Below are 27,289 nucleotides of genomic sequence, written 5' to 3' on the forward strand. Positions count from 1 at the left end.
GTTGACTTTATTAACTTTGCCTCCAACTTTCACCCTGCCCTCAAGTTTACCTGGTCCATTTCTGACACCTCCCTCCCCTTTCTAGATCTTTCTGTCTCTGTCTCTGGAGACAGCTTATCCACTGATGTCTACTATAAGCCTACTGACTCTCACAGCTATCTGGACTATTCCTCTTCTCACCCTGTCTCTTGCAAAAACGCCATCCCCTTCTCGCAATTCCTCCGTCTCCGCCGCATCTGCTCTCAGGATGAGGCTTTTCATTCTAGGACGAGGGAGATGTCTTCATTTTTTAAAGAAAGGGGCTTCCCTTCCTCCACTATCAACTCTGCTCTTAAACGCATCTCCCCCATTTCACGTACATCTGCTCTCACTCCATCCTCCCACCACCCCACTAGGAATAGGGTTCCCCTGGTCCTCACCTACCACCGCACCAGCCTCCGGGTCCAACATATTATTCTCCGTAACTTCCGCCACCTCCAACGGGATCCCACCACTAAGCATATCTTTCCCTCCCCCCCTCTCTCTGCATTCCGCAGGGATCGCTCCCTACACAACTCCCTTGTCCATTCGTCCCCCCCATCCCTCCCCACTGATCTCCCTCCTGGCACTTATCCGTGTAAGTGGAACAAGTGCTACACATGCCCTTACACTTCCTCCCTTACCACCATTCAGGGCCCCAAACAGTCCTTCCAGGTGAGGCATCACTTCACCTGTGAGTCGACTGGGGTGATATACTGCGTCCGGTGCTCCCGATGTGGCCTTTTATATATTGGTGAGACCCGACGCAGACTGGGAGACCGCTTTGCTGAACATCTACGCTCTGTCCGCCAGAGAAAGCAGGATCTCCCAGTGGCCACACATTTTAATTCCACATCCCATTCCCATTCTGACATGTCTATCCACGGCCTCCTCTACTGTAAAGATGAAGCCACACTCAGGTTGGAGGAACAACACCTTATATTCCGTATGGGTAGCCTCCAACCTGATGGCATGAACATTGACTTCTCTAACTTCCGCTAGGCCCCACCTCCCCTTCGTACCCCATCTGTTACTGTTTTTAATGCACACATTCTTTCTCTCACTCTCCTTTTTCTCCCTCTGTCCCTCTGAATATACCTCTTGCCCATCCTCTGGGTCACCCCCCCCCCCGTCTTTCTTCCCGGACCTCCTGTCCCATGATCCTCTCGTATCCCCTGCTGCCTATCACCTGTCCAGCTCTCGGCTCTATCCCTCCCCCTCCTGTCTTCTCCTATCATTTTGCATCTCCCCCTCCCCCTCCAGCTTTCAAATCCCTTACTCACTCTTCCTTCAGTTAGTCCTGACGAAGGGTCTCGGCCTGAAACGTCGACTGCGCTTCTTCCTATAGATGCTGCCTGGCCTGCTGCGTTCACCAGCAACTTTGATGTATGTTGCTTGAATTTCCAGCATCTGCAGAATTCCTGTTGTTTGCGTTTAAAATCATTGTAAGAATTTATTAAGCTCCCATTTCTGGGCTCCCTTCAGGCAATAAGAATTTATTTTCCTTTTGTTGTCATTTTCTTTTTTATTTTGTAGGAATGTGAGTTCAGATGGGAGCGATGCTCGTCGAAGGCTTCGTGAATGCGAGGGCTTGGTTGACGCACTTCTGCACGCACTGCAGTCAGCAGTGGGCAAGAAGGACATGGACCGGAAGGTAATGCACAGTTACAGCTGCATATTTGTAAGAAAAAACTCTGCTTCACAGACTAGATTAGATTAGATTAGATTCAACTTTATTGTCATTGTGCCGAGTACAGATACAAAGCCAATGAAATGCAGTTAGCATCTGACCAGAAATGCAAAGAATAGTGTTATTTACAAAATAACTGCGAATAAAAATTAAGTGCTACAGCACACAAATATAAAAGTACTGAGACAGTACAATATGGGTGCAATACCGCTTAGTGTTGTGATAAGAAGTTCAGCAGTGTCACAGCTTCGGGGAAGAAGCTCTTCCTGTGCCTGCTGGTGTGGGAGCGGAGGCTCCTGTAGCACCTACCAGATGGGAGGAGAGTAAAAAGTCCATGGTTAGGGTGAGATGCATCCCTGATAATGCTTTTCGCCCTGCCCAGGCAGCGTTTATGGTAGATGTCCTTAATGGTGGGCAACTGGGTGCCGATAATCCTCTGGGCAGTTTTCACCACATGCTGGAGTGCTTTGCGGTCTGATACGGGACAATTGCCATATCACACTGAGATGCAGTTGGTGAGTATGCTCTCAATGGTACAGCGGTAAAAGTCCGTCAGTATCCTGGGACAGAGGTGATCTTCCTTTGATGCTCCGCAGGAAATAAAGGTGCTGTTGCGCCTTTTTGATCAGGATAATACTATATATTATTCAATAGTAAGCTACTGGGGCTGTTTATGAAATACACTCATTCATCACTGCATTAGGTACAGGAGTGGACCCAATGTGGTTTGTTGCTACTGCAGCCCATCCACTTTAAGGTTTGACGTGTTGTGCATTCAGAGATGCTGTTCTGCACACTACTGTTGTAATGTGTGGTTACTTGAGTTACTTTGTCTTCCTGTCAGCTTGCACCTGTCTGGCCAATCTCCTCTAATTTCGCTCATTAACAAGGCATTTTCTCCTACAGAGCTGGCACGCACTGGATGTTTTGCTTTTTTTTCACCATTCACTATAAACTCTAGAGACTGTTCTGTGTGAAAATCCCAAGAGATCAGCAATTTCTAAGGTACTAAAATTACCCAGTCTGGTCTTTTTGGCGTCCTTCGTCTCAGTGGAGCACTGGTCATTGATGACCTCCCATCTGCTTTGTATACAGTCAATGGTACGGTTGGAGTTTATCAATATTGTATTGTATCCATTGGCCTCTACAGCTTCACCAGAGCCTTGTTGACCAGCCTTACCCATTTCCACCTCTCACAATGGGGTGGTTGTGTTGGTCTGTGGGTGTTAAAATCATTCTACAGTCAGTCATTTGGATCACATATCTTCTCCATTATGATGTTTGCTCTGAACAACAACTGGAGCAACTGAACCTCTTGACCATGTCTGCGTGCTTTTGTACACTGAGTTGCTGCCGCATGATTGGCTGAATAGATATGCTCATTAACGAGCAGGTGTACCTCATAAAGTAGCCACAGAGTGTATAAATTCATGGTGTACGTTATCCCATGGGCTTCCTCCATATGCTTCCAATTCCTTCCGTATCACAAAAGCATGCAGTTTAGCCAGTTATTTGGCCACCATCAATTACATAGTGAACGGTAGGTTTACATCAATAAGAACTGGTCTTAGCTGTGGCATCCCACTATTCACTGATGATTGAGTTCTTAATTGTGAAATGCAGACCGTTTTATATACTGAGGGAGTTTGCTACAATCTTGTTAGTCGCTGTATATATCTCCCTCTCTACTAATGCCGGTGAGGCACAGACTGAGCTCTACAGTGCCAGTGTCTTTCAAACCAAACACCACGATGGTATCTTCATTAACGCAGGCCATTTTAACCATGCAAACCTAAAGACAGTCCTGCTTAAATTCCACCAGCATGTTGATTTTGCTACCAGAGATGAAAATGCACCAGAGCTGTTTACACTAACATACCAGGTGCCTACAAAGCAGTCCCTCGAACCCACATTGGACTCCTAGATCGCTTATCTGTCATGTTAATTCCAGCATACAAACCAGTGGTCAGGTGGGTCAAAGGTGGTGAAAACCTGGCCTGAGGGTTCAGGGAGGCTGCTACCTATGGCAACCACGCTAACATCAAGTAATATGTGGATTCTGTGACCAGCTAAATAGAGAAGAGTAGAGGAAGTTACCACCATGAAATATATCCAGGTGCTGTCAAATCAGAAGCCATAGCTTACTGCAGAGGTCCGTGCCAGGCTGAGGGATTGTGATGCTGCCCTTAGATCGGGGGTGCGACAGCTCTCAGGGAAACGAGAACTGTGCTTTCCCACTCCATCAGGAAGGCAAATTGGGAGCATTCTCAGTGAATTTACTACCACTCCTGCAATTCCAGAGACATGAGATGCATGTGGGAGGGAGTTCAGAGGATTATAGACTACAAGTCTCTCCTGCATGTCAGTGACTAGGATGCTTCACTCTCTAAGAAGCTGAATGTCTTCTACGCCCAGTTTGATGCACAGGAGAAAGTGCTGGTGAGGAAGGCACCCCTCCCCCAAGGGGAGCAGATACTCTGTCTGGCTGAAGCTAAGGCGAGGAAGACCCTGGGCAGAGTCAACCCATGCAAAGCTTCAGGACCCGATAATATACCAGGTCGGGTTCTGAAAGACCGTGCAGCCCAGCTGTCGGATATATTCAACATCGCTCTGGAACAGTTCATTGTCCCCTTGGTTTTCAAGGTGGCAGCCATCAGTCCAGTGTGACAGTGACCTTCCTAAATGACTATTGTCCGGTGGCATTAACATCAACCATTATGAAATGCTGTGACTGGCTGGTCATGGAGCACATAAAAGCTTTTCTCTTGGCTACATTGGAGCCTTTCCAGTTTACTTATCGCTCAAATTGATCCTCTGATGATGCAATAGCATCTGCCCTCCACACTGTTCTGTCCCACCTGGAAAATGGGTTCTCGTATGCCAAACTGCTGTTTATAGACTCCACTTCAGCTTTCAACACTTTTAGGAACTGGTGGGGAAATTGTCGTTGCTAGGTTTCAACACCTCCCTATGCATCTGGGTATGGACTTAACAGTAAAGCCACAGTCAGTCCACGTGGGCAGCAACATCTCTCGTCCCATTACGCTGAGCACTGGCATCAAGCTTGCAGTTGACAACAGTGGTTGTCCTTATCAAGAACGATGATGAGACGAAGTATGGAGAGCAAGTGGAATGGTTGATGGATTGGTGTGAGAAGAATAACCCAAGCCTGAACATGAGGAAGACGAAGGAAATCATTGTGGACTTCAGGAAGCTGCAGATGAACTATCCCCCTCTGCAAATATATGGCTTCTGCGTAGAGAGAGTTAAGTGCACCAAGTTCCTGGGATGATCTCACCTGGTCCTTTTATATCACCTTCCCAAACAAGAAGGCATAGCAGCACCACTTCCTCAAGAGATTGCTGCAAACAAGGCTGCCCCCCCCCCACCCATTTTAACTTCATTTTACGGGACCACCATTGACAGCTTCTTGACAAGCTGCATCTCCATCTGGTATGAGAGCAGTTGAGCATCGGATTGGAAGACCCTACAAAGGACTGTGAGAACAGCTGAGGGGATCAGAGGAGTCTCCCTACCATCCACTGAGGACCTTTACGAGGAGCGCTGCATATGCAGGGTAAGGTAATAATGGGGGACAAAGAAAAATACTTAAGTACTTTGCATGAGTCTTCACTCTGGAAGACTCAAGGTGTGTGCCAGAGGTCCATGAGTGTCAGGGAGCAGGAGTGAGTGCCATTACTATTACAAAGGGAAAGTGCTAGGCAAACGGAAAGATCTTAAGGTGGATAAGTCACCTGGGCCAGATGGACTACATCCCAGAGTCCTGAGAGAGGTTGCTGAAGAGATAACGGATGCATTGGTCATGATCTTTCACTTGATTCTGGCATGGTCCCGGAGGACTGGAAGATTGCAAATGTCACACCACTCTTTAAGAAGGAAGGAAGACAAAATAAAGGAAATCTTTAGCCAGTTAGCCTGACCTCAGTGGTGGGAGTCTACTATTAAGGATGAGGTTTCAGGGTACTTGGAGACCAATGGTAAAATAAGTCAAAGTCAGCATGGTTTCTGTAAAGGGAAATGTTGTCTGACAAATCTGTTGGAATGCTTTAAAGAAGTTACAAGCAGGGTGGACAAAGGAGAGGCGGTAGATGTAATTTACTTAGATTTTCATCTGCCCACAACCGGCGGCCCAGCGGCGGCAGCTGTCCACAACCAGCAACCCAGCGGCAGCTGCCCGCAACCGGTGGCCCAGCAGCGGCAGCTGCCCGCAACCGGCGTCCCAGCGGCGGCAGCTGTCCGCAACCGGCGGCCCAGCGGCGCCAGCTGCCCGCATTCGGCGGCCCAGCGGCGGCAGCTATCCACAACCAGCAACCCGGCGGCAGCTGCCCGCAACCGGCGGCCCAGCGACGGCAGCTGCACAACAGCCGGCTGCCAAACAAGCCCCATTTCACACTTCCACCAACGTACATTGAATGTATGCATGAGAAAAGATTTGCAGTTTGATTTCGATGTAAATTAGACCCATTGTTAAAGCATGATGGTTGTACTTGGTTTTGAAAATTTTTGTTTTGTTGATCTTGGAACTGCAGTGCTTTTCGTCCATTCATATTCTTGAATTTAACTGCATGCATTAAAAAACTAGAATCATTCTGAGGCATTATCAATTTCTAATATTAGGAACCTGGCTGGGAAGTTCTTGTGTTTAATTTACCTTTGCTGTTAAATAGATCAAAGGCTTCTCTACTTTGCCAGATCATGTCAACTAGAGAAATCTTTCAAAAGCAAAACCAAGCCAAACTCCTATAACCTGGCATTGTTTTATTGAGAAATTTCGATGATTTGGCATTTGCCTTACATGGCTCAGTTTCCCAGAGCTATTGCAAAGCTCACCTATTTCACTGTAAAATTTATTATGCTACTATAGAACTTTTATTTATAAAGTGAATTTAAAGTATATTGCTATATAAGTGGAAGCAAGTCCAGCACCATTACAATCCTCACTGCGCTGGACTGTTGCGTCTTACTGACTGGGTTTGCCTCAAGTGAAGGTTAATTCAGCCAGCCTCATCTCCGTGGAATGGAATAGGGGCAACTTTCCTGCTCAGAAACAAGTGCCTCTGGAAGGTTTGATTGTATGCTGGCTTAGGCTGTGCATTCATGAAGTCTGCAGTAACATGATTAATGTTTAGTTGAGAAAAGAATAATTTTAGGGGAAGTTAGTTAACACTGGCAAAGGATGTGGATAGCTGTTTATTGAAAAGAAAATCTTTGGCCTGTGAGAGGGATAAACTGCTCTCAACTTCACTTACCCCAATGCTAAACTGAATACAACCTAAAGGACTCGCTTTCAAGGACTATTCATCTCATGTTTTCAATTTTTATTGCTTGCTTGCTGGCTGGCTTAGTTTATGTATGTATGTATTTAGTTAGTAAGTACATTGTTTGACCATCTTCTTGTGTGCAGTATTTCATTGACTCTGTGTGTTTTTTTGCATTTACTGTGAATGCCATTAAGAAAATGAATCTCAGGGTTGCATATGGTGCCATGTATGTACTTTGATAACTAACTTTGAACTTTGAAACCAATTACCAAATTTTGAAAAATTGGGAGCAATTAGAATTCCTCCATGGAAGTCTGAAGTTAACTGAAGAAATTTCCAAGGACAGGTGTTGGAGAGCAAGGACTGACATACTATAATAAAGTCTCAGAACTTCAGGTTTCTTGATCAAGAATGACCAGTTTTACGAGGGGTGATTGATAAGTTTGTGACCTAAGGTAGGAGTCAGTTTTAGAAAACCTAGCACATTTATTTTTCAACGTAGTCCCCTCCTACATGTACACACATAGTCCAGCGGTCGTGGAGCATACAGATCCCTTCTTTGCAGAAGTGCTCCACAGCAGGAGTGATTGATAAGTTCGTGGCCTAAGGTAAAAGGAGATAAGTTATTAACTTCAAACTTTCTGCATTATCACTCAAAGAGTTGAACTGCACGTGCATGTAACGAGAGCGTCTTAGACGTCCAGGTGGTTCACTGCAGAGGTGACTGATAAGTTTGTGGCCTGAGGTAGAAGGAGTTGAGTTATACGGCTCTCGTTACTTGCACGTGCAGTTCAACTCTTGAGTGAAAATGCAGAAAGTTTGAAATTAATAACTCATCTCCTTCTACTGCAGGCCACAAACTTATCAATCACCACTGCTGTGGACCACTTTCTGGAGATCCAAGACACCGACTTCTACAAGGAAGGGATCTGTATGTTCCACGACCGCTGGACTGCGTGTACATGTAGGAAAAATAAATGTGCCTAGGTTTTGTAAAGTTGACTCCTACCTTAGACCACGAACTTATCAATCACCCCTCGTAAAGATATAGATTAGCTCTATTTATCATGTGTTCATCGAAACGTAGCAATGCAGAGTGAAATGCTTCACGTGTCAAAGACCAACACAGCCTACGACTGTTGCTATGCTTCTAGCATGCTTACAACGTAGTAACCCTAACCTGTATGTTTTTGGAATGTGAGGAAACCGGAGGGCTGACGGAAAGCCACGTAGTCACAGTGAGGACATGCAAACTTCTTACAGCTAGCAGCAGGAATTGAACCTTGAACTTCCAATCAGTCACTGATGCTGTAAGGGGATTACGTTAACCACTGCTGTACCAGAAAGTATTGTTGTAACACTGAACAATGTTACTGGAGAAACATTGAAGCTAGTGGATACGGAAGTGTCTCATTCAACACAATGAGAGACTTTTTTGGGAAGAGGTCCATTGGATCTGATACTACATGACATTTTAGATGCTAAAGATCAAGGGTAACAGCAGAACAATTTGTAGTTACAATGCTTCCTTTGAATTACATATATTTTTCACACACTTCCTTCTTTGGACCCACACTTCGGACACCCAAAATGAATGCTAATCAGTGTTGTCAGGCTTTTGATCAACTGGTGTCCGCAGCTCCGGGAAAACGATTGTTCAAGGCTGCTTTTCAAATTTAATCTACAGTCCATGTTCATGTCTGAAGAATATCTGCTATTAAACTTAATATCTGTTATATACTCTAACTCCAGAATGTGCCCCAACAGTACATTGAGTGGAAGTGTTTATGAATGACTGACGACATTGATGGGACTGTTCCGTAACTGCATCACGGCTTTTAAGATATTGGAGTATTGACATATTGTTGAACTAATTGAAAACCAAACAGGATCTAGTGCTTTCCAGCATGTATGATGCATAAACTCTTCTTGGGCTTCCAGCTGATACAGGTGTTGATTTTAACCAATGATTCGATGACAGACTCCGCCATCTTATCAGGGATAATGCCTAGGCAAGTCTAGTCCAGTGGTATATATACTCAACTCTTGTCCATTCCTCCTGATTGGTTAGTCCTCAACCAATCAGGTTTCCACTGATTTCTGTTGGCCCAGATAGAAATGAAAATTAATGGCTTAGTTGATATCTTAATTTAGAATAAAGCAGTTGTTGAACATTGAGTAGGCATTACCTCTGACATTTTCATAGCTATAGCCCTGTTTACTGCACAGAAAAGGATTACGTCCAAGAGCGGGAGATAATATGGGTCAACAGAGGCTTGGCATTTACAGTGGCATAGCAACTGTCCTTGTAATAAATATCCAGCTGGCTGTGAAGCCCTTGCTCTGTTCGAAAACAAATGACTATGAAAGGTTTGATCGTATGCTGGCTTAGGCTATGCATTCATACAGTCTGCATTAACATGATATATTTTTTTCTTTTTGTATTTGCAGTTTATTGTCTTTTGCACATTGGTTGTTTGACCATCTTGTGTGCTGAATTTCACTGATCCTCTTGTGCTTCTTTATATTTACTGTATATACTCGCAAGAAAATGAATCTCAGTGTTGTGTGTGGGACAATTTACTTGAACTTTGAACAAAAGATAATTTTTGAATTTTGAAACCAATTACCAAGTTTAAAAATTACAGTTGTGAGAAAGAATGACAGTGGCTATATCTCATTGGGAGTATGTCTCCAAAGACATTGGCAAGTTTCTACAGATGTACCATGGAGCACATTCTATCTGGTTGAAGTGCCATCTGGTATGGAGGGGCTCCTGCACAGGGACTGGAAAAGGCTGCAGAAAGTTACAAGCTCAGCCAGCTCCATCATGGGCATTAGCCTCCCTAGCACTGAGCGTATCATCAAAAGGCGATGCCTCAAAAAGGTGTCGTCCTGCATTAAGGACCACCCTCACCCAGGACATGCCCTCTTCTCATTAATACCATTGGAGAGGAGGTACAGAGGCCAGATGACACACGCTCAATGTTTTAGGAACAAATTCTTCATCTCTGCCAGCAGATTTCTGAAGGAACAATGAACCAACCCATGATCACTACCTTCTCTGCTCTATTTTTCTCTCTTTTTGCACTACTTATTGAATTCAATATATATATATATTTCTTTTTGTAATTTGCAGGTTTTTATGTGTTGATTTGTACTGCTACTGCAAAACAACAAATTTCATAACGTATGACACTGATACTAAATCTGATTCTGATTCTGAACCATTCTGTTAAGCTATTATTCCTCTTAAGGCAGAGCATATGTAATGTGTAAAGTACTATATTGGTCAGTGTATCTCCTGCATTAAATTACCAGTATTATGGAGCATCTTATGATCAAGCCACCAGAATGTACAGTGGTGCTAGAAAGTTTGTGAACCCTTACAATTTTCTCTACTTTTGCATAAATATGATATCAGATCTTAACACAAATCCTAAAACTAGATAAAGAGAACCCAATTCAATTAATAACATAAAAACATTATACTTGTTCATTTACTTATTAAGAAAAATCATCTAATATTACATGTATTTGTTCAAAACAGTGTGTGAACCTTTGCTTTCAGTAACGGGTGTGACCCCCTTGTATAGCAATAACTTCAACCAAACATTTCTGGTAACTGTTGATCAGTCCTGCACATCAGCTGGGAGGAATTTTAGACCATTCCACCTTACAAAGCTGCTTCAATCTGGGATGGTGGTGGGCTTCCTTGCATGAACTGCTTGCTTCAGGTCCTTCCACAACATTTCTATAGGATTAAGGTCAGGACTTTGACTTGGCCATTCCAAAACAAGAATTTTCTTCTTTTTAAACCATTCTGTTGTTGATTTACTCTTGACCTTTGGATCATTGTCTTGTTGCATTATCCAACTTCTATTAAGCTTCAGGTGATGGATTGCTACCCCAACAATCTCCTGTAAAATGTCTTGATACAATTTTGAATTTATTGTTCCCTCAATGATTGCAAGCTGTCCAGTCCCTGAGGCAGCAAAGCAGCTCCAAACCATGGCACTCCCTCCACCATGCTTCGCAGCTGTGATGAGTTTTTGCTGCTGGTGTGCAGTGTCTGTTTTTCCTCAATACATGGTGTGCATTTCTGCCAAAAAAAAAAGTTTGACTTTTGTCTTATGTGTCCACAGAACGTTGTCCCAGAAGTGTTGTAGAGCATCCAGGTGGTCTTTTGCAAACTTGAGACGTGTACCAATGTTTTTTTGGAGAGCAGTGGTTTCCTCTGTATTTCCATGAACACCATTCTTATTCAGTGTTTTTCTTATAGTGGACACATGAACAGAGACCTTAGAAAGTTCTGGAGATCTCTGCAGGTCTTTTACTGTTACCCTTGGGTTCTTTTTCACCTTCTTTATCATTGCACATTGTGCTGTTGCTGAGATCTTTGCAGGACACCCACTCCTGGGGAGAACAGTAACAGTACTGAATTTACTCCATTTGTGGATAATTTCCCTTACTGTAGACTGATAAACACTCAGGTCTTTAGAAATGCTTTTGTGCCCTTTTTCCAGCTTCATACATCTCTACTATTCTTCTTCTAAGGTCCTCTGAAAGTGTTTCGATGGAGGCATGGTGCACATTACCAGATCTTTCTTGAGAACTACGGCTGTCAGTAATCCGGCTTTATGTGTCTTTTTTAAGAGCAAGGCACCTCTACAACCCACATCTCCAATCTCATCTCATTGAATGGAACAGCTGACTTCAAATAGCTTTTGTAGAAGGCTTTACCCCAGAGATTCGCATACTTTTTCCAACAAATATATGTAACATTGGATCAATTTTCTCAATAAATAAATGAACAAGTATATTTGTGTTATTTATTTAATTGGGTTCTCTTTATCTCGTTTTAGGACTTGGCCGAAGGTCTGATCTCATTTTAGGTCATAGTTATGCAGAAATAGAGAAAGTTCAATAGGGTTCACAAACTTTCTAGCACCATTGTAAGCCAAGGATGTTTCTGGTTTCTGAATGAGAATCATGTTGAATATCACTAGTTCACGTCATGAAATTTGTTGATTCTGCGGTAGCAGTACAATGCAATACTTAATAGAGAAAAAGCTGTGAATTACAGTAAATATATATATAAAATAGTTAAATAAGTAGTGCAAAAATAAAAATGAGAAGTAGTGAGGTGGTGTTCATGGGTTCAATGTCCATTCAGAAATCGGATGGCAGAGGGGAAGAAGCTGTTCCTGAATTGTTGAGTTGTGTGCCTTCAGGCTTCTGTACCTCCTGACTGGTGGTAACAACAAGAAGAGGGCATGTCCTGAGTGGTGCAGCCAGTCAGAGTGCTCTCCATGGTACATCTTCAGAAATTTTCTAGAGTTTTAGGTGATGTACCAAATCTACTCAAACTCCTAATTAAATATACTGCTCTCTTGCCTTCTTGATAGCTGCATCGATATGTTGGGACCAACTTAGGTCCTCAGAGATGCTAACACCCAAGAACACAAAATCACTCACTCTTTCCACTTCTGATCCCTCGGAGGATTGGTGTGTGTTCCCTCATCTTACCCTTTCTGATGTCCACAATCAGTTACTTTGGTTTTACTGACGTTCAGTGCAAGGTTGTTTCTGTGACATCACTCAACTTGCTGATATATCTCACTCCTGTACGCCCTCTCGTCACCCTCTGAGATTCAGCCTCAAACGTCAACTGTACTTCTTTTCCATAAATGCTGCCTGGCCTGCTGAGTTTCTCCAGCATTTTGTGTGTAATCTATGTAATACTAAAACCCTCATGCTCTGTCTGTCTGTTTGTGACCTCCAATTAGTACAAGCGGTGCATTAAAGCAGCACTTTTTTTGGCTGAATTAAAATGCATTAACTTACAAAATGCAGGCAAAGTTCAGGGTTATATATTCGTATAAAATTGCTCATTCGCCAAAAAATCAACAGGCTGGCTTTCACCTGAAAGCTGATCGGCCATTATGGAAATCGGATAGCCCGACGCATGTGCAGGGCCAGCCTCAGCAGCGATACCTACCGGAGCAAAAGGGCAGGGCAGCTCTATTTTAAGGGGTCATATTCTGCTAATCACCATCAGCATGTGCAGGATTGGGATAGATCTAACTGTTACCCATCAATAAGAGATAATTGCATCTTATTGTAATGACGTACTTCGAGATACCCATAAAACCCTTTGCTACAGTCAAAGGACAGCGGTGACTATATCATGTCCATTTAGGAGAGCACCAACCACATCATCAAGAATAATCAGCATCCTTTGGTGTTAGTGCTTCGTATCTTCTATCCAGCATTAGGGTTAAAAAACTGGTTAGCTTAATTATGCCGTGTGGAAAGGGAAGGGGGACATTACGGTCAAGAGATGATGCTAAATGTCGTTGGGAAGCGGCAAGGAGAGGGAGAGAACAACAATCGGATGAGGCCAGGTACTCCAGGATCAAAGAGGCAGGACAAAAAAAGATGAGAAGAAGAAGAGACAGAGGAGGAGAGGCATGCACATCTCCAGGATCAGAGACAAAGAATAAACAGCAGAAGAGATGAAGAGACGGGGGATGAAAGGACTGCACATCTCCAGAATGACAACGAGAGGCATGATAAACCAGAAATGATGCCATCAAAAGTGTCCTTCGTTAAACGAGGAGGAACTATATTTGCTTTGCTACGCATCGTTCTTCTTTATTAAACTGAGGTTTTCTACTTCAGTTTCCAAAGCAAAGCAATATCAATAGCATTCAGGAAAATTTAATGTTCATTCTGGTCACATCAGACTGCACTACCTTTCTCTCAAAGGGTGCCCCAACGGGTCTCCCCGTTGTCTAGTACTTATATCAACAGCAAATTTATAGATGGCATTTGAGCTGTGCCTAGACATACAGTCATGGGTGCAGAGAGAGTAGAGCACACATCCCTGAGGTGTACCAGTATTGATTATCATTGAGCTGGAGATGTTATTTTCAATCTGCACAGATTGTGGCCAAGAATAATTGAATAAAATATCTCCCAGGTTAGTCTGGGTGTTTCTAATTCATTTGAAATGTGTGGCACTGATGCTCATTGTGGCCTAATTTATTTTCTGTATCTAACAGTCAGTTGAGAATTGTGTGTGCATTATGAGGAACCTCTCCTATCAAGTCCACAGAGAAGTACCGGGAGCTGATAAGTTTCGTGAACCATCCACCGAGCAGCAAACTGGAACCGGGGGTGCGCAGAAGAAAAAGAAAGATGATTCTGGTTGTTTTGGTGGAAAGAAGGCAAAAGGTAACTATGTGGCAGTGAAACAGAGGAAAAGCTTGCAACTTGTTGCCTCGTGTATCAATGCTTCTACAAGCACATTAATTGAATTGTTAGGAAGATTGGACTGCAAGGAAAAATAAGAGGAAATATTTTCAATTGGAAATAAATAGTAGTTTTACTTGGTCTCAGTTGAAATGTAGCACAAGTACAGAGATTGCATGTAAATGCATGAAGCTGCAACTCTCACTGGACCATCCTTGTCTCCCTGTCCAATTATCTTGAAGGCTGTCTTGTTAAATGCCTGTCTCCATGATGTATTGTTGCAACCATGATTATTGCAAAGCCAAAAGGTCTTTTTCAGTGCACTGTATAAGTTTGGAAGAGAATGTCCAAATGTCTCCCCCCCCTCCCCCCCCGTGATAGTTCTGGTAATAGCTGTCAGAAACATTCATTTGATACTTCTATGTTTTGTCCTCAATTTGGCACATGGTATCCAAGCTTGTATACTTGTATATTTGTAAAACAATATTAGGATTGGAAACCACTTGAGATGAATCATTCAGCTGACGGCATTGATATGGAATAGAAAGGTTTAATGTTTTATAAATTGTTATTGCCAAAGGTGACTCTTTTCCCAGTTAGTAAATCCCAATTGCTTTTTTTCACGTGTCATTTGACTGTTCCTTTCTTCTCTGCACTTTTCTTGTTTGCTGTTATACCATTTAGAGGAGTGGTTTAATCAAGGTAAGACGCCTTTCTTTCTGTTGTTGTTTGGCTGATTTTTGTTCCTAAAACAGTTAATTTGTTCAGGTTGATGTGGTGTGTGAGCTACTGTGAATTAATTGAGAGCAATTCCTGTATTTTACTTTACTATAACAGTGTGGAATTTGTACAGTTATGTAAAGCTCCAATTGGACAATATGATACTTCACCGCAATACATATGTTGGCCTTGAATTGGATTTAATGCAAAATCATTGCTTTTAATTGGGAGTACTTGTATCTTGTGACTTGTAACACTCAAATATATAGTAATGTGCAAAAGTCTTAGGCACATATATTATAATAATTATATAAATGCCACATTATCAGACCTGCCTTTCCCATGAAATGGGTTTACAAACAAGTCATCATGAACTGGCATTTATACAACCTGGCTATGATGTGACATGCACATACAGTACATTGCCAGCCTACAACATGAGTCAAACCACCTAGTTCCCTTCCTCCCCATAGCTAGGATGCCTAACACTTTTGCACAGTTCTGTAGTAATTTTAACTTGACATTTTATTGAAAGCTCTTGAACCATATAGTACTGTACAAAAGTCATTGGTATATATACAGTTGCAAAAAAAGTTTGTGAACCCTTTGCAGTTACCTGGTTTTCTGCATTAATTACTCATAAAATGTGGTCTGATCTTCATCCAAGTCACAATAACAGAAAAACATAATCTGCCTAAGCTAATAACACACAACCAGTTATACTACTTCTTGTCAATATTGAAGACACCTTTTAAACATTCGCAGTCCAGGTTCAAAAGAAGTATGTGAACCTGTGGGTTAATGCCTTCTACAAAAGCTATTTGGAGTCAGTTGTTCCAATCAATGGGTTGTAGAGGTGCCCTGCCCTATAAAAAGGACCCAAAGTCGGATTACTGACAGAGCCTGTACCTCTCAAGAAAGATCTGTTTATGTGCACCATGACTCCATCAAAATAACTTTCAGAGGACCTTAGAAGAAGAATTGTAGAGATGCATGAAGCTGGAAAAGGCTACAGAAGCATTTCTAAAGAACTGAGTGTTCGTCAGTCCACAGTAAGGGAAAGTGTCTACAATAAATTCAGTACTGATGTTGCTCTCCCCAGGAGTGTGCATCCTGCAAAGATCACACCAAGAGCACAACGTGCAGTGCTGAAGGAGGTGAAAAAGAACCTAAGGGTAACAGCAAAAGATCTAGAACTTGCTAAAGTCTCTGTTCATGTGTCCACTATAAGATAAACACCTGAATAAGAATGGTGTTCATGGAAGGACACCACGGAGGAAACCACTGCTCTCTAAAGAACATTGGTGCACGTCTCAAGTTTGCAAAAGACCACCTGCATGTTCTGCAATACTTCTTGAACAAAGTTCTGTGGACAGATAAGACAAAAGTGGAATTTTTTTTTTGGCAGAAATGCACACCGCTATGTTTGGAGGAAAAAAAGATACTTCACACCAACAGCAAAAACTCATCCCAACTGTGAAGCATGGTGGAAGGAGCATCATGGTTTGGGGCTGCTTTGCTGCCTCAGGGCCTGGACAACTTGCAATCATTGAGGGAGCAATAAATTCAAAATTGTGTCAAGGCATTTTACAAGAGAATATCATGGTAGCAGTCAGTCACCTGAAGCTTAATAGAAGTTGGATGATGCAACAAAACACAACAGTAAATCAACAACAGCATTGTTTAAAAAGAAGAAAATTTGTTTTTCAGAATAGCCAAGTCAGATTCCAGACCTTAACCCAATTGAGATGCTGTGGCATTGACTGAAGAAGGTTTTTCTTGCAAGATATCCCAGAAATATTGATAGACTGGAACAGTTTTTATGGAGGAACGTCTAAAATTCCTCCTTCCTATTGTGCAAGTCTGATCAGTGGCTACAGGAAATGTTTGTCGGAGGTTATTGCTGCGAAAGGAGGTTCTACCAGTTATTTAGATACAAGAGTTCATACTTTTTCCATCCTGGACTGTGAATGATTAAACAATGTGTTCAATAAAGACATGAAAAGTACAATTGTTTGTGCGTTATTAGTTTAGGCAGATTGTGCTTGTCTATTATTGTGGCATATTATTGTGAGTGAGTAATGCAGAAAATCAGGTAATTGCAAAGGGTTCACAAACATTTTTTGCAACTGTGTATGTACCCAGGACTTTTGTACAGTACTATATAGTTCAAGAATTTTCAATAAAATGTCAAGTTAAAAATTTTTTTTGTGTTTATAAAGAAAAAAATTTCATGGTATAAGTGAATAATGATAGACTTGATTCTGATATGAGTCTCTATTGTGGGTGGACTGAGAGTGGGAAGAGGCCAGTGAGAGGGGATCATGGTTGGAAAGAGGAGAGGGAGCGAGAAGCACCAGAAAGACATTCTGTAATGACCAGTAAACCAGATGTTTGGAATCACATGACCTTGCCTGGTATCTCAGGGCTGGGTGTGTCTGCACCCACCCCTGGCACTCCTCTGCCACGTGTCCCACACCCCTCCCGTGGCGCTCCTCCTTCACCATTCCCAACATCCTTTGCTCCTGCCAGATTTGTAGACTCACTCTCCATTCCATGTTTACAAAAAAATGCTGTGCAAAACTCTTAGGCACCCAAGCTATAGATATCTTTTGCACTGTACTGTTTATAAAGCTCCAATTAGACAACTTAATAGTTCACCTCAATGGATATGTCCGCCTTGAATTGGATCTGATACAAAATCATTGCTTTAACAAGGAATGCTTGTATTGTGTGACTTGTATAACTCAAATATAAAATGTATGAGGTCATGTGATTGAAGTGCTGGACAGGGTTAAGGTAATTGCTCATTCCTTTGGGGAAAATGAAATCTAGGCTATGAAGGTGATCTCAGTAAACAGTTCCTTAACACAAGATATTGTAAACCTTCTCTCCCAAAAAAAACTCTTTGGCCAGGCATATTGAAAATTTCAAAATGTTAATATTTGTGAAATCATGAAAGGATATTGAGTGACAATAAAAGGATATTGAGATGCATTTCAGCTTTGGTCTAATCTGGAGAAAATTTGAAGGACTAAATAGCATACACTGCCTGTTGGGTCCAATTTAAACAGGCAAACTGATGGCCGAGTTAAATACCACTGTATTGTTCTAAGTGTATTTGCTGAGATTTTTGGCATTGATTGTAAAAGTAAGCAAACGCATTATATCGTCATCTGAATGCTTTTTAAAAAAATGTTTACAATCCAGTGACATCCTGCCTTTGTGTTTCTCCCCCCCCCCATGCTTAGGCAAAAGGAATGTGGACACTGACAAAAGTTTCGATACTTTGGACTTGCCAAAACGGATTGAACCAGTGAAAGGTATCTTGCGTACACTAAAATATCCGGATGCTCTCCTTGCTCCAGTGCAGGGGTTCCCAACCTGGGATACTTAATGGTAGGGGTCCATGACTTTTAACGAAAAGGTTTGGATCCACTGCTCTAAAGAATTTAAGTTAGATTTTGCAAAATTCAATCTCTCACACGTTTGTACATTATGCATTATTTGAAATAAGGTTCGCACCTTAATGTGAATGGAACTTGCTAAATGAATGCCAGACTATTTCATGACCCTTAGTCATCATTTACTGTTGTGATTTATGAACAATATTAAAGTTCATAGCAAATTGTGTTAGGAAAAATGTGAAATTAAGTTTTTTTCCTAACGAAAAGGCTGTCATAGTGTAAAAATACAACTCATTTTTATTTTGGGACTAGTAGATATTGCAGAGGAAAAGCTTACTTTAAAAAAAATCACTGCAGAAATAACAAACAGGTTTCCCCCGCCATCCGAAGGTACAGCATTCCTATAAAACAGTTCGTAAGCCGGAATGTCGTAAAGTGAAGAAGCAATTACCATTTATTTATATGGGAAAATTTTGTGAGCGTTCGCAGACCCAAAAATAACCTACCAAATCATGCCAAATAACACATAAAACCTAAAATAACAGTAACATATAGTAAAAGCAGGAATGATATGATAAATACACAGCTTATATAAAGTAGAAATACTTCTCCACAATCATTGCCTGAACTGTTCTCCGTAGCGAAAATCTCACGCAAGCGCCGTCAGCAGAAACACGGCACAAGCGCTCTCCAGTAACCTTTAAGTTATGAAGCTGCCAAATCATACCAAATAACACGTCAAAATACACAGCCGATATAAAGTAGAAATAATGTATGTACAGTGTAGTATCACTTACCGGAATAGGGACAGCATCGAGCACACTGATGATGGTGTGTTAGGCTGAGTCGGAGGTTGGGGTGGTGCAGTACCCTCTGGGCAGCGACCCAATACATTGCCGTGAAGCATGCAGGGGTCCAGCGGTAGCCAGGAGGCACACAGCACATCTTTAAGAAAAAAGCCAAAATAAGCTAATTAATTAGGTGCCGCCCGACATGTAATTGTCAGTCCAGATCAGTGCCAATTGCTGATTGCATCTCCTCTAATCTGGGCCGACAATTATGTGTCGGGCGGCACCTAATTAATTAGCATGTTTATTTTGGCTTTTATCTTAAAGATGTGCTGTGCGTCTCCTGGCTACCGCTGCATTCTCCGCGAATCAGTGTCTGCAGCCTGGGTGTTGGGGTGGTGTGACACTGGGGTGTCATCTCATCGTCGTCTGTTTCCATTAGAGCAGGCAGCTCATCTTCTTCTATCTGTGCCTGCCTTGATGTCGAAGGTCGAGGTTCGTCGTCTGCTGTGGCTGATGTGGAAGGCTTGCTTGACTGCTGAGCCTCACGCGTTTTTCTATCATACAGTTCTTTTTAAGCACTCAAACCATCCTGCAAATATCCCCTAAACCTACGTACCCTTTCAAAATTAAAGTTGTACTCTGTCATTACTCATTCAGTTTCAATTGTTATCCTTTCCTCTTTCAATTGCATCAGCTTTTCATATATCAGTTCTTGGTCATGGGATGCCAAAACCTCTTCAACATCATCTTCGTCAGCTTCCACAAGCCAAACTCACTTTGTCCTTACTTCGTTCACCATGATCAAAATGCTTAATTATGTCTAGTTTTACGCTAAGTGTAACACCCTTACGAGCTCTTTCAGGCTTTTCCGATACCTTAGAACTCATCTTGCAAACGGCTGCTCACAGGCTCGTGTTTAAGCAATGCCGGCGAGATTGCCGTTCTGAATCCGGGGGAGAGTGGCTGCTCGGGGCGCACGCTGCCTTTTATCAGGCGCTGATTTTTTTCGCACGCTGCTTTTTTCATAACAGTGAAAACACCTTCTGTTAGCGAAAATGGTACTAATGTAGGTCTTTCATAACAGTGAGCCTTTGTAAAGCGAACGTTCGAAAAGCGGGGGACACCTGAATTTCTACAGATGTACAGAAGAGAACATTCCAACTGGCTGTTATGGTGGGAGTCGGTGGGGGGGGGTGGTGTGGGGGTAACTATTGCACAGTATTGAAAGAAGCCAAAGAGAGTTGTAAACTTTGTCAGCTCCATCATGGGCACCAGCCTCTGTAATATCCAAGACATCTTCAAGGAGCAGTGCCTCAAAAAGGTGGCATCCATCATTAAGGACTCCCACCACCCAGGATATTCCCTCTTCTCACTGCTACCATCAGGGAGGAGGTACAGGAGCCTGAAGACACACACTCAATGATTCAGAAACAGCTTCTTCCCCTCTGTCATCCAATTTCTGAATGGACAACCTTACTACTTTTGATTTCTGTTTTTGCACTACTTATTTAATTTAACCATTTTGGTGAGGAGAGCTTTGCCTGTGATAAACCAGGCTGTATCCACCACTTTCTGTAGCCTTTTCTGTTCCTGGGCATTGTCGTTGTGCTATTCATGCTATTTGACCTTTGACTAACATCAGTTAAATTTAACACAGACTCATGATAAACCAATTTTGTGTTTGTGAATTCAGCTCTGTTCTGCTTGTCCTTTAAATTTAAATGTTGCTTTCTAACGAGTATATAACTGTAAGGTTGTGTAATGGGGATGAGCTGAAAACAATTTTGCTTCACACTGTTTTGCACACACTTAAATAATTGGCTGCATTTTTAAAAAAATGTATCCAAACAGCAAGGAATATAATACAATGGTTTGAGCAAGCACATAAACCAAATATTGGATTTCAGAGATTGTAGTTGTTGTAATCTCTCTGCTGTTTGTTTGTGTATTTATTTATTGAGGTACACCGCCCAGTAATCCCCCTAGCCTAATTACAGGACAATTTCCAATGACCAGTTAACCTACCAGCCAATACATCTTTGGACTGTGGAAGCCAGAGCGCACAGAGGAAACCCACGCAGTCACGGGGAGAATGTACACACTCCTTACAGGCGGCGGGAATTGAACCTGAGTAGCCTGTACTGTAAAGCATCTTGCTAACCACTATGCTATTCCTACCTGACAAGTAGGACCAAGTAGTATCCTTCAAGTATTCCTTTGAACGGCATTGCAGAAATCATTTACATTTTTTTAAGTCAGAAAGGAGTATCCTAATCAACCTCTGCTGAGTTCATCTGCTAAATGGTTCAAATCAAATAGTTCAGTTTAATATTGGAATATCAGAGAATGTATAGAGTATACAAACTGAAATTCTTACTCTTCACAGACATCCATGAAACAAGAAACCCCCCCCCAAAGAATGAATGACAGTAAAATCAGAATCCGCACACGAGCATCATCAGGAGCATTGACCCTTCCTCTCCCCCCCCCCCCACAATTTGCACCAGCGGAAGCACTGCCCCCAACTGGCAACCCTGCAGCGCTGCCGGTACCAAAGAGCCGGTTTCTGCTGTTCCTTTCGATTCATCAGCTGCATGGAGATGGGGAGCCTGTTACACGGGCTCTCCATATTGTACAGTTTACATGGCTTCTGTATACATAGAAAGCTGGGACGCAATACCTATGGTTGATTTCGACCGATGGAGGGCCTCTAACACAAAGGATTGTACTTGTGTTACTTTTCAACTGTTAAAATGAAGGCACAAGAGACTGCAGCAGCTGGAATCTGGAGTAAGAAACAGTCTCAGTGCGTCATGAAGCATCCGTTGAGAGGGGATAGATGAAGGGTTTCGACCCAAAATGTTGACAACTCTTTATCCCCTTGGAAGTGCTGCTTTACCCGCTAAGTGCCTCCAGCAGATTGATTGTAGCTCCAGATTCCAGCATCTACAGTTCCTTGTGTCTCCTATTAATGGGGTTTGAAATAGAGGCATATGAAATTGTGGAAGATTGATCATAATTGTTGAATACTGGTTAGCACAGGCCAGCATCAGCTCTAATTGCCATTAGCACTTAAAACTAAATCTCAGTGCATTATTTAAACATAGAAAGGTCATCAGGTGTCAGCTGAGGCAGAAACAGTAACATTTAAAATTTGGTTGTTAATAGTTGGGTCATATCCGCAGTTGTAAACTATTGGGAACAGCTGAAGGGAATGCAAAATAGTGGATGGGAGCATCACACTTATTGCCATAATTCTGTCCTGGTCATTTGAAAACTATTTGCCCTTCCAGTAAAGGTGATAATTGTGATTCTGCTCTTGGAGTAATTATTGCTTTTTAAGTATAAGGTGTTTTTTTTGTTGAAGATTTAGGCAGCGGGCCCAATTGGAAAGGACAGGTATGGGCAGGGTCTAGGTCCTAGAGCATAGTGAAGTGACAGAACCCAATGTTTGGACAACAATTTAGGTGCCGGACCAGATTGAAAAGGTCACAGCACCGTGGCCAGAGGCGAGGGCTGGGCTAGTTCATCGTGCTGCTCGTCTCTGCACTGGATAAAGGGTCTGTGGACAGACGCTCTTTCTGGACTTCAATTCAGAATGCTATTTGCTTATGTTTATTGTTTTTGATTTTTATTTCTCTGCACATTGGGTGTTTGACGGTCTTTTTTAATGAATTCTTTCCAGCTTCTTTGTTTTGTTGTTGCTTGTTAGAAGACAAGTCTCAAGGTTGTATAATTTTGCTGTTGATTCTCGAGTTGGGGAACTGGGAAATAAAAGTGGCTGTGCAGAGTGTTAACATCGAAAGAGCAAGCTGTTGGTCTTCTCGCCGTGGAAGGAGTGCTTCACCTCTCTGGAATAAGTAGGGGGAGTGTTGATGCTTTTGCTTCTGCTTGTGTGCAGGAGGGGGTGCTTTGGGTTTCTAATGTTTTTCCTGTCATGCATTCTTTCCTTCTGATTCATGGCGTAAGAACGTAAGAATTTCAAGTTGTACATTGTATACATTCTCTGATATTAAATGGATCCATTGAACAATTGTATGCATACTTCGATAATGAATGTACTTTGAAATTTAATTGGGACCTGCTTTCTCCCCCCCCCCCCCCCCCCCGATTAGGGTCGTGTGAACCATGGGAGTAAGTAGTAGATGGTCATTTGAGCAGCTGGTGCATATCACAAGATCTTTTTATGCAACCATTGACATCAGGCAGACAATCTTGAATATTGACAATGGCTTGGTCTTGTAAAGATATTGCCCAGAAGGAGGTAATGGCAAACCACTTCTGTAGAAGAATTTGCCAAGAACAATCATGGTCATTGGAAGACAATGATTGCCCATATCATACGACAGGGCACATAATGACCAACCGTTTATCTATTTACTATGTTGACAGGAAAGGCGTCCAAGGTTTGAGGGAATAAAGGATATGCCCTACTTTAAGTTGAGGGAAGGAAGTAATGAGACGATAGTATGTACAGCCTGGACAGTATATTTTTAGCACCTTATCTGTAGTTTTCAGGAAAGCCCTGGAATTTTGGCTCCAAATCAGAATGTGTCATTGAAGTGCACAGGACACTCTCTGGAGTGGCTGCTGAATATAAAAGCTGGTCATTGAAATAATTCCAAATCTTGTACAAAATGAACCCTACCTCAAGGATAGATTGGATAAGTTGTCAGGAAGCCAACATATTTTTGCATGGTGTAAGCATTAACAGTGCTGACAGAGGTCGTTGATTGAAAAGTTAACCGTTTTTTTTCCATAGATGCTGCCTAATGTACTGAGTGTCTCTAACTTTTATTGTTTTTATTGCAGATTCCCAGCATCTGACTTTTTTTTTGATTTTTCAGCTTATTGAACATTTTTCAACTTCAACAAGATTGTGATCCATCTCATTTGGCCTCTTTCCTCATTGAACTAGATCTCACATTACAATTAGCTCGCAGTTGTCCTTCCGTTTTGCAGCCACATGCCTCACTTCTGCAGGGCGCAGTTCCATGGCTGTCTCAAAATGTGGAGCAGGATGCAACTTGCTGTCACATTTCCTTGCATTGTCTTGATGACCATTGACAAAGAGGTTCTGTCCTTTGCTGGATTTGGATATAGAATTGTTAAGTTTTCTGGTAATTTAACTTAACTGCGCTTGCTTGTATTTTGATATTTACATGTAATTGTTCAAAGAATTTTCCAGTTATTATGTTACAGTTGATTCTTCATTTTCTAGAAACTTCTGGTTTTCAGTTTCAGGTGTCACGTTACTTGAATCTGTCTTTTTTATTGGTTAATTCAGGGGTTCCCAACCTGGGGTCCACAAACCCCTCAGTTAATGGCCGGTGTCTATGGTATAACAAAGGTTTGGAACCTCTGGGTTAGTTGTTCTCACTGCAGATTTTGTTTTATCTCTAATATGAGTCTGAGCCGACCACAACTAACTTTTTCCTGGGTTCTCTTTCTTCTCTCAACTTGTCTTTCTTTCTTCTTGGAACACTGTAAAAATTTGTAAGCAATAAGTTCTGTGACTCATTGTTGACTATTGAAGAACCGTTGGAAAACAAAAGCATCAGGATCTAACACCACCTATTCCTAAAAGTCACTTTGAAAATTATATGAATATAAAACAGACTGTCGTCTGTTGTTTAATGTTTTGAGTACTGAATGGAAAAGGAATAAAGGTGACCAGTTCGGGTACAGTAGAGCTGGCCCTTCTCTCCCCTCCCCCCCCCGAACAGCTGATCACCCACACATCCCTTCCTCACCACCTTCACTTTCTTCTCCTATCAGATTCCACCTTCTTCAGCAGTTTTTTAGTTCAACCTATTACTTATAGACAATAGGTGCAGAAGTAGACCATTCGGCCCTTCGAGCCTGCACCGCCATTCTGAGATCATGGCTGATCATCTACTACCAATACCCGGTTCCTGCCTTGTCCCCATAACCCTTGATTCCCCTATCCATAAGATACCTATCTAGCTCCTTCTTGAAAGCATCCAGAGAATTGGCCTACTTCCTAGCTTCTTGTATAATCTCCCATCTGTCTATCTTCCCTTTCACATGAATCCACCTATCTCCCACCAGTTTTTGCTCCACTCCTCCCACCCCACTTCCCCAACCCTATTAAACTGGTTTCTCCCCTGTTTCCAGTCCATTTTCCATTTTCCTCCATAGATGCTGCCTGATGTGCTGAGTTCCTGCAGCATTTGTGTGTTGGACCCGTTCAGAATCATTGTTTTCCAATAGGCTTTTTGATCTTATTCCCCCATTCTCTCTGTCCATTGGATTAGTATGAAATTGTAGTATATATTCTTAGAAAACTTGGTTATTTTACCACACTGCAATGGCTTTTTTTTCAGGTATACAACAAGTTGGTAAGCTCAATAATCTACAAGGCCCTTTCGTTGGCCGGGGTCGACTGTGGATGTTGCATCCCAGCTGTCTACGTGCTACGCAAGCCATCACGCATGCCAGGGCATTGTGATACAGAGAGCGAGCTGTTGCCCATGTGGCAGGCTCCCCTCTCCAGGCAGCTGAGTTGCCAGTCAGCGTTGAAATCAATGTAGGATTGCCTTAGGGATTCCATTTCTGGAGTTTTCCTCGGAGTTTACTCCCAAAGCTTTCCCCGTATATGGTTATAGCCACAACATAGTGAGGTTTGAGATCAGACTTTTCCTTCTTCTTGATGAGCTGCCAACCATGATGTACAAGCCCCATGCACTTGAAGTGGCATTGTAAGGCACCAGTAACCCTTCTCATGTCAGTAGAAACTATTCCACTGGGCTTAGTAGCTAAGTCATACGTGAAGGCCAGTAGCTGGACTTGGTTGTTAGAGGCAATTTGAGGGGCAGTCAATTGGGAGTTTTTAATAGGCAATGGGAGTCTAACCCCACTACCACCCCTGGCTAAAGCAACCTTAAGGAGCTAATCTTCAATCAGCACTGCAGAAATCAGGATTCTGCTCATTCTACACTAAGACTGGTGGCTCGCGATCAAGAGCAAGAGGTCCATTTTCCCCAGTCTCGAATTGTGATCACTGTGGGTGGCCAGTCCTATTAACATATCTCATTGCTTTCACAACCCTGCTAAAGTAACCCCAGGGGATAATTGACAGACATGTACTCGCTTTAACAGTAGCCCACAAAGACACCTTTGGTTCACTTTAAGTGCTCAGAGAAACTGGAAATTGTATTTCCAATATTGCTGATCTGAAGTGTTGTGTTGTGCTTGAGGTGTGTACTTTTCTCTTTACCATATATAGTTCTCTGTTGGATAACTAATTCCCCAGTCTTTAGTAACGTTATCTTTTACTTCAGGATACTATTAGAGTTTTGAATTTTACAGCACAGAAAAAGGCACTTTGACACAATATGTTCATGCCAACTAAGTTGCCTACTCCAAGCGAGTCCCATTTGCCTGCAGATGGCTTACGTCTCTCTAAATCTTTCTTATCCATGAGCCAGGGAACTAATTGTAGACTTCAGGAGAGGGAAGCCAGAGGTCCATGAGTCAGTCCTCTTTGGAGGATCAGAGGTGGAGAGGGTTAGTAACTTTAAATTCCTGGGTGTTACTATTCAGAGGACCTGTCTTGGACCCAATGCACAAGTACAATTGTGAAGAAAGCACGACAGCATCTCTACTTCCTTAGAAGTCTGCAGAGATTCAACATGAGATCAAAAACTTTGACAAACTTCTATAGATATGTGTATTGACTAGCTGATCATGGCCTAAAATGGAAACACCAAAGTCTTTGAATGGAAAATCCTAAAAAAGGGAGTGGATTCAGCCCAGTACATCATGGGTAAAACCCCGCCAACCATTGAGCATATCTACATGAAATGCTGTCATAGGAAAGCAGCATCCACCATCAGAGATACCCACCACCCGGGCCATGCTCCTTTCTCGCTGCTGCCAGCAGGTAGAAGGAACAAGAGCCTCAGGAATAGCACAACTAGCTTCAAAAACAGTTACTACCCCTCAACCATCAGGCTCAACACTCACTTGCCCATTTTTTGAGATGTTCCCAAAACCAACGATCTCACTTTAAGAACTCCTTATCTCATTAGCTCATCTTCTTGTTATTTATTTCTATTTATTTCTATTTGCATTTGCAGTTTTTTTGTCTTCTGCACTCTG

General features: G+C 42.4%; 1 protein-coding gene across 5 annotated transcripts in view; it reads left to right on the forward strand.

Moving 5' to 3' along the window:
* arvcfb (ARVCF delta catenin family member b) overlaps window positions 1-27,289 on the forward strand; it is a 508,908-nt gene that overhangs the window by 395,660 nt on the left and 85,959 nt on the right. For 4 of the 5 annotated variants that reach the window (XM_063074131.1, XM_063074134.1, XM_063074130.1 and 1 more), the window contains 4 exons: window positions 1,555-1,672; window positions 14,058-14,229; window positions 14,932-14,949; window positions 18,219-18,290. In XM_063074131.1, the coding sequence (XP_062930201.1) occupies window positions 1,555-1,672; window positions 14,058-14,229; window positions 14,932-14,949; window positions 18,219-18,290 (380 nt within the window). The remainder of the gene's footprint in view (window positions 1-1,554; window positions 1,673-14,057; window positions 14,230-14,931; window positions 14,950-18,218; window positions 18,291-27,289) is intronic. The other variant, XM_063074132.1, reaches the window with a different exon arrangement.

Source organism: Mobula hypostoma, chromosome 21 (assembly GCF_963921235.1).
Source record: "Mobula hypostoma chromosome 21, sMobHyp1.1, whole genome shotgun sequence".
NCBI classification, from domain to species: Eukaryota; Metazoa; Chordata; class Chondrichthyes; order Myliobatiformes; family Myliobatidae; genus Mobula; species Mobula hypostoma.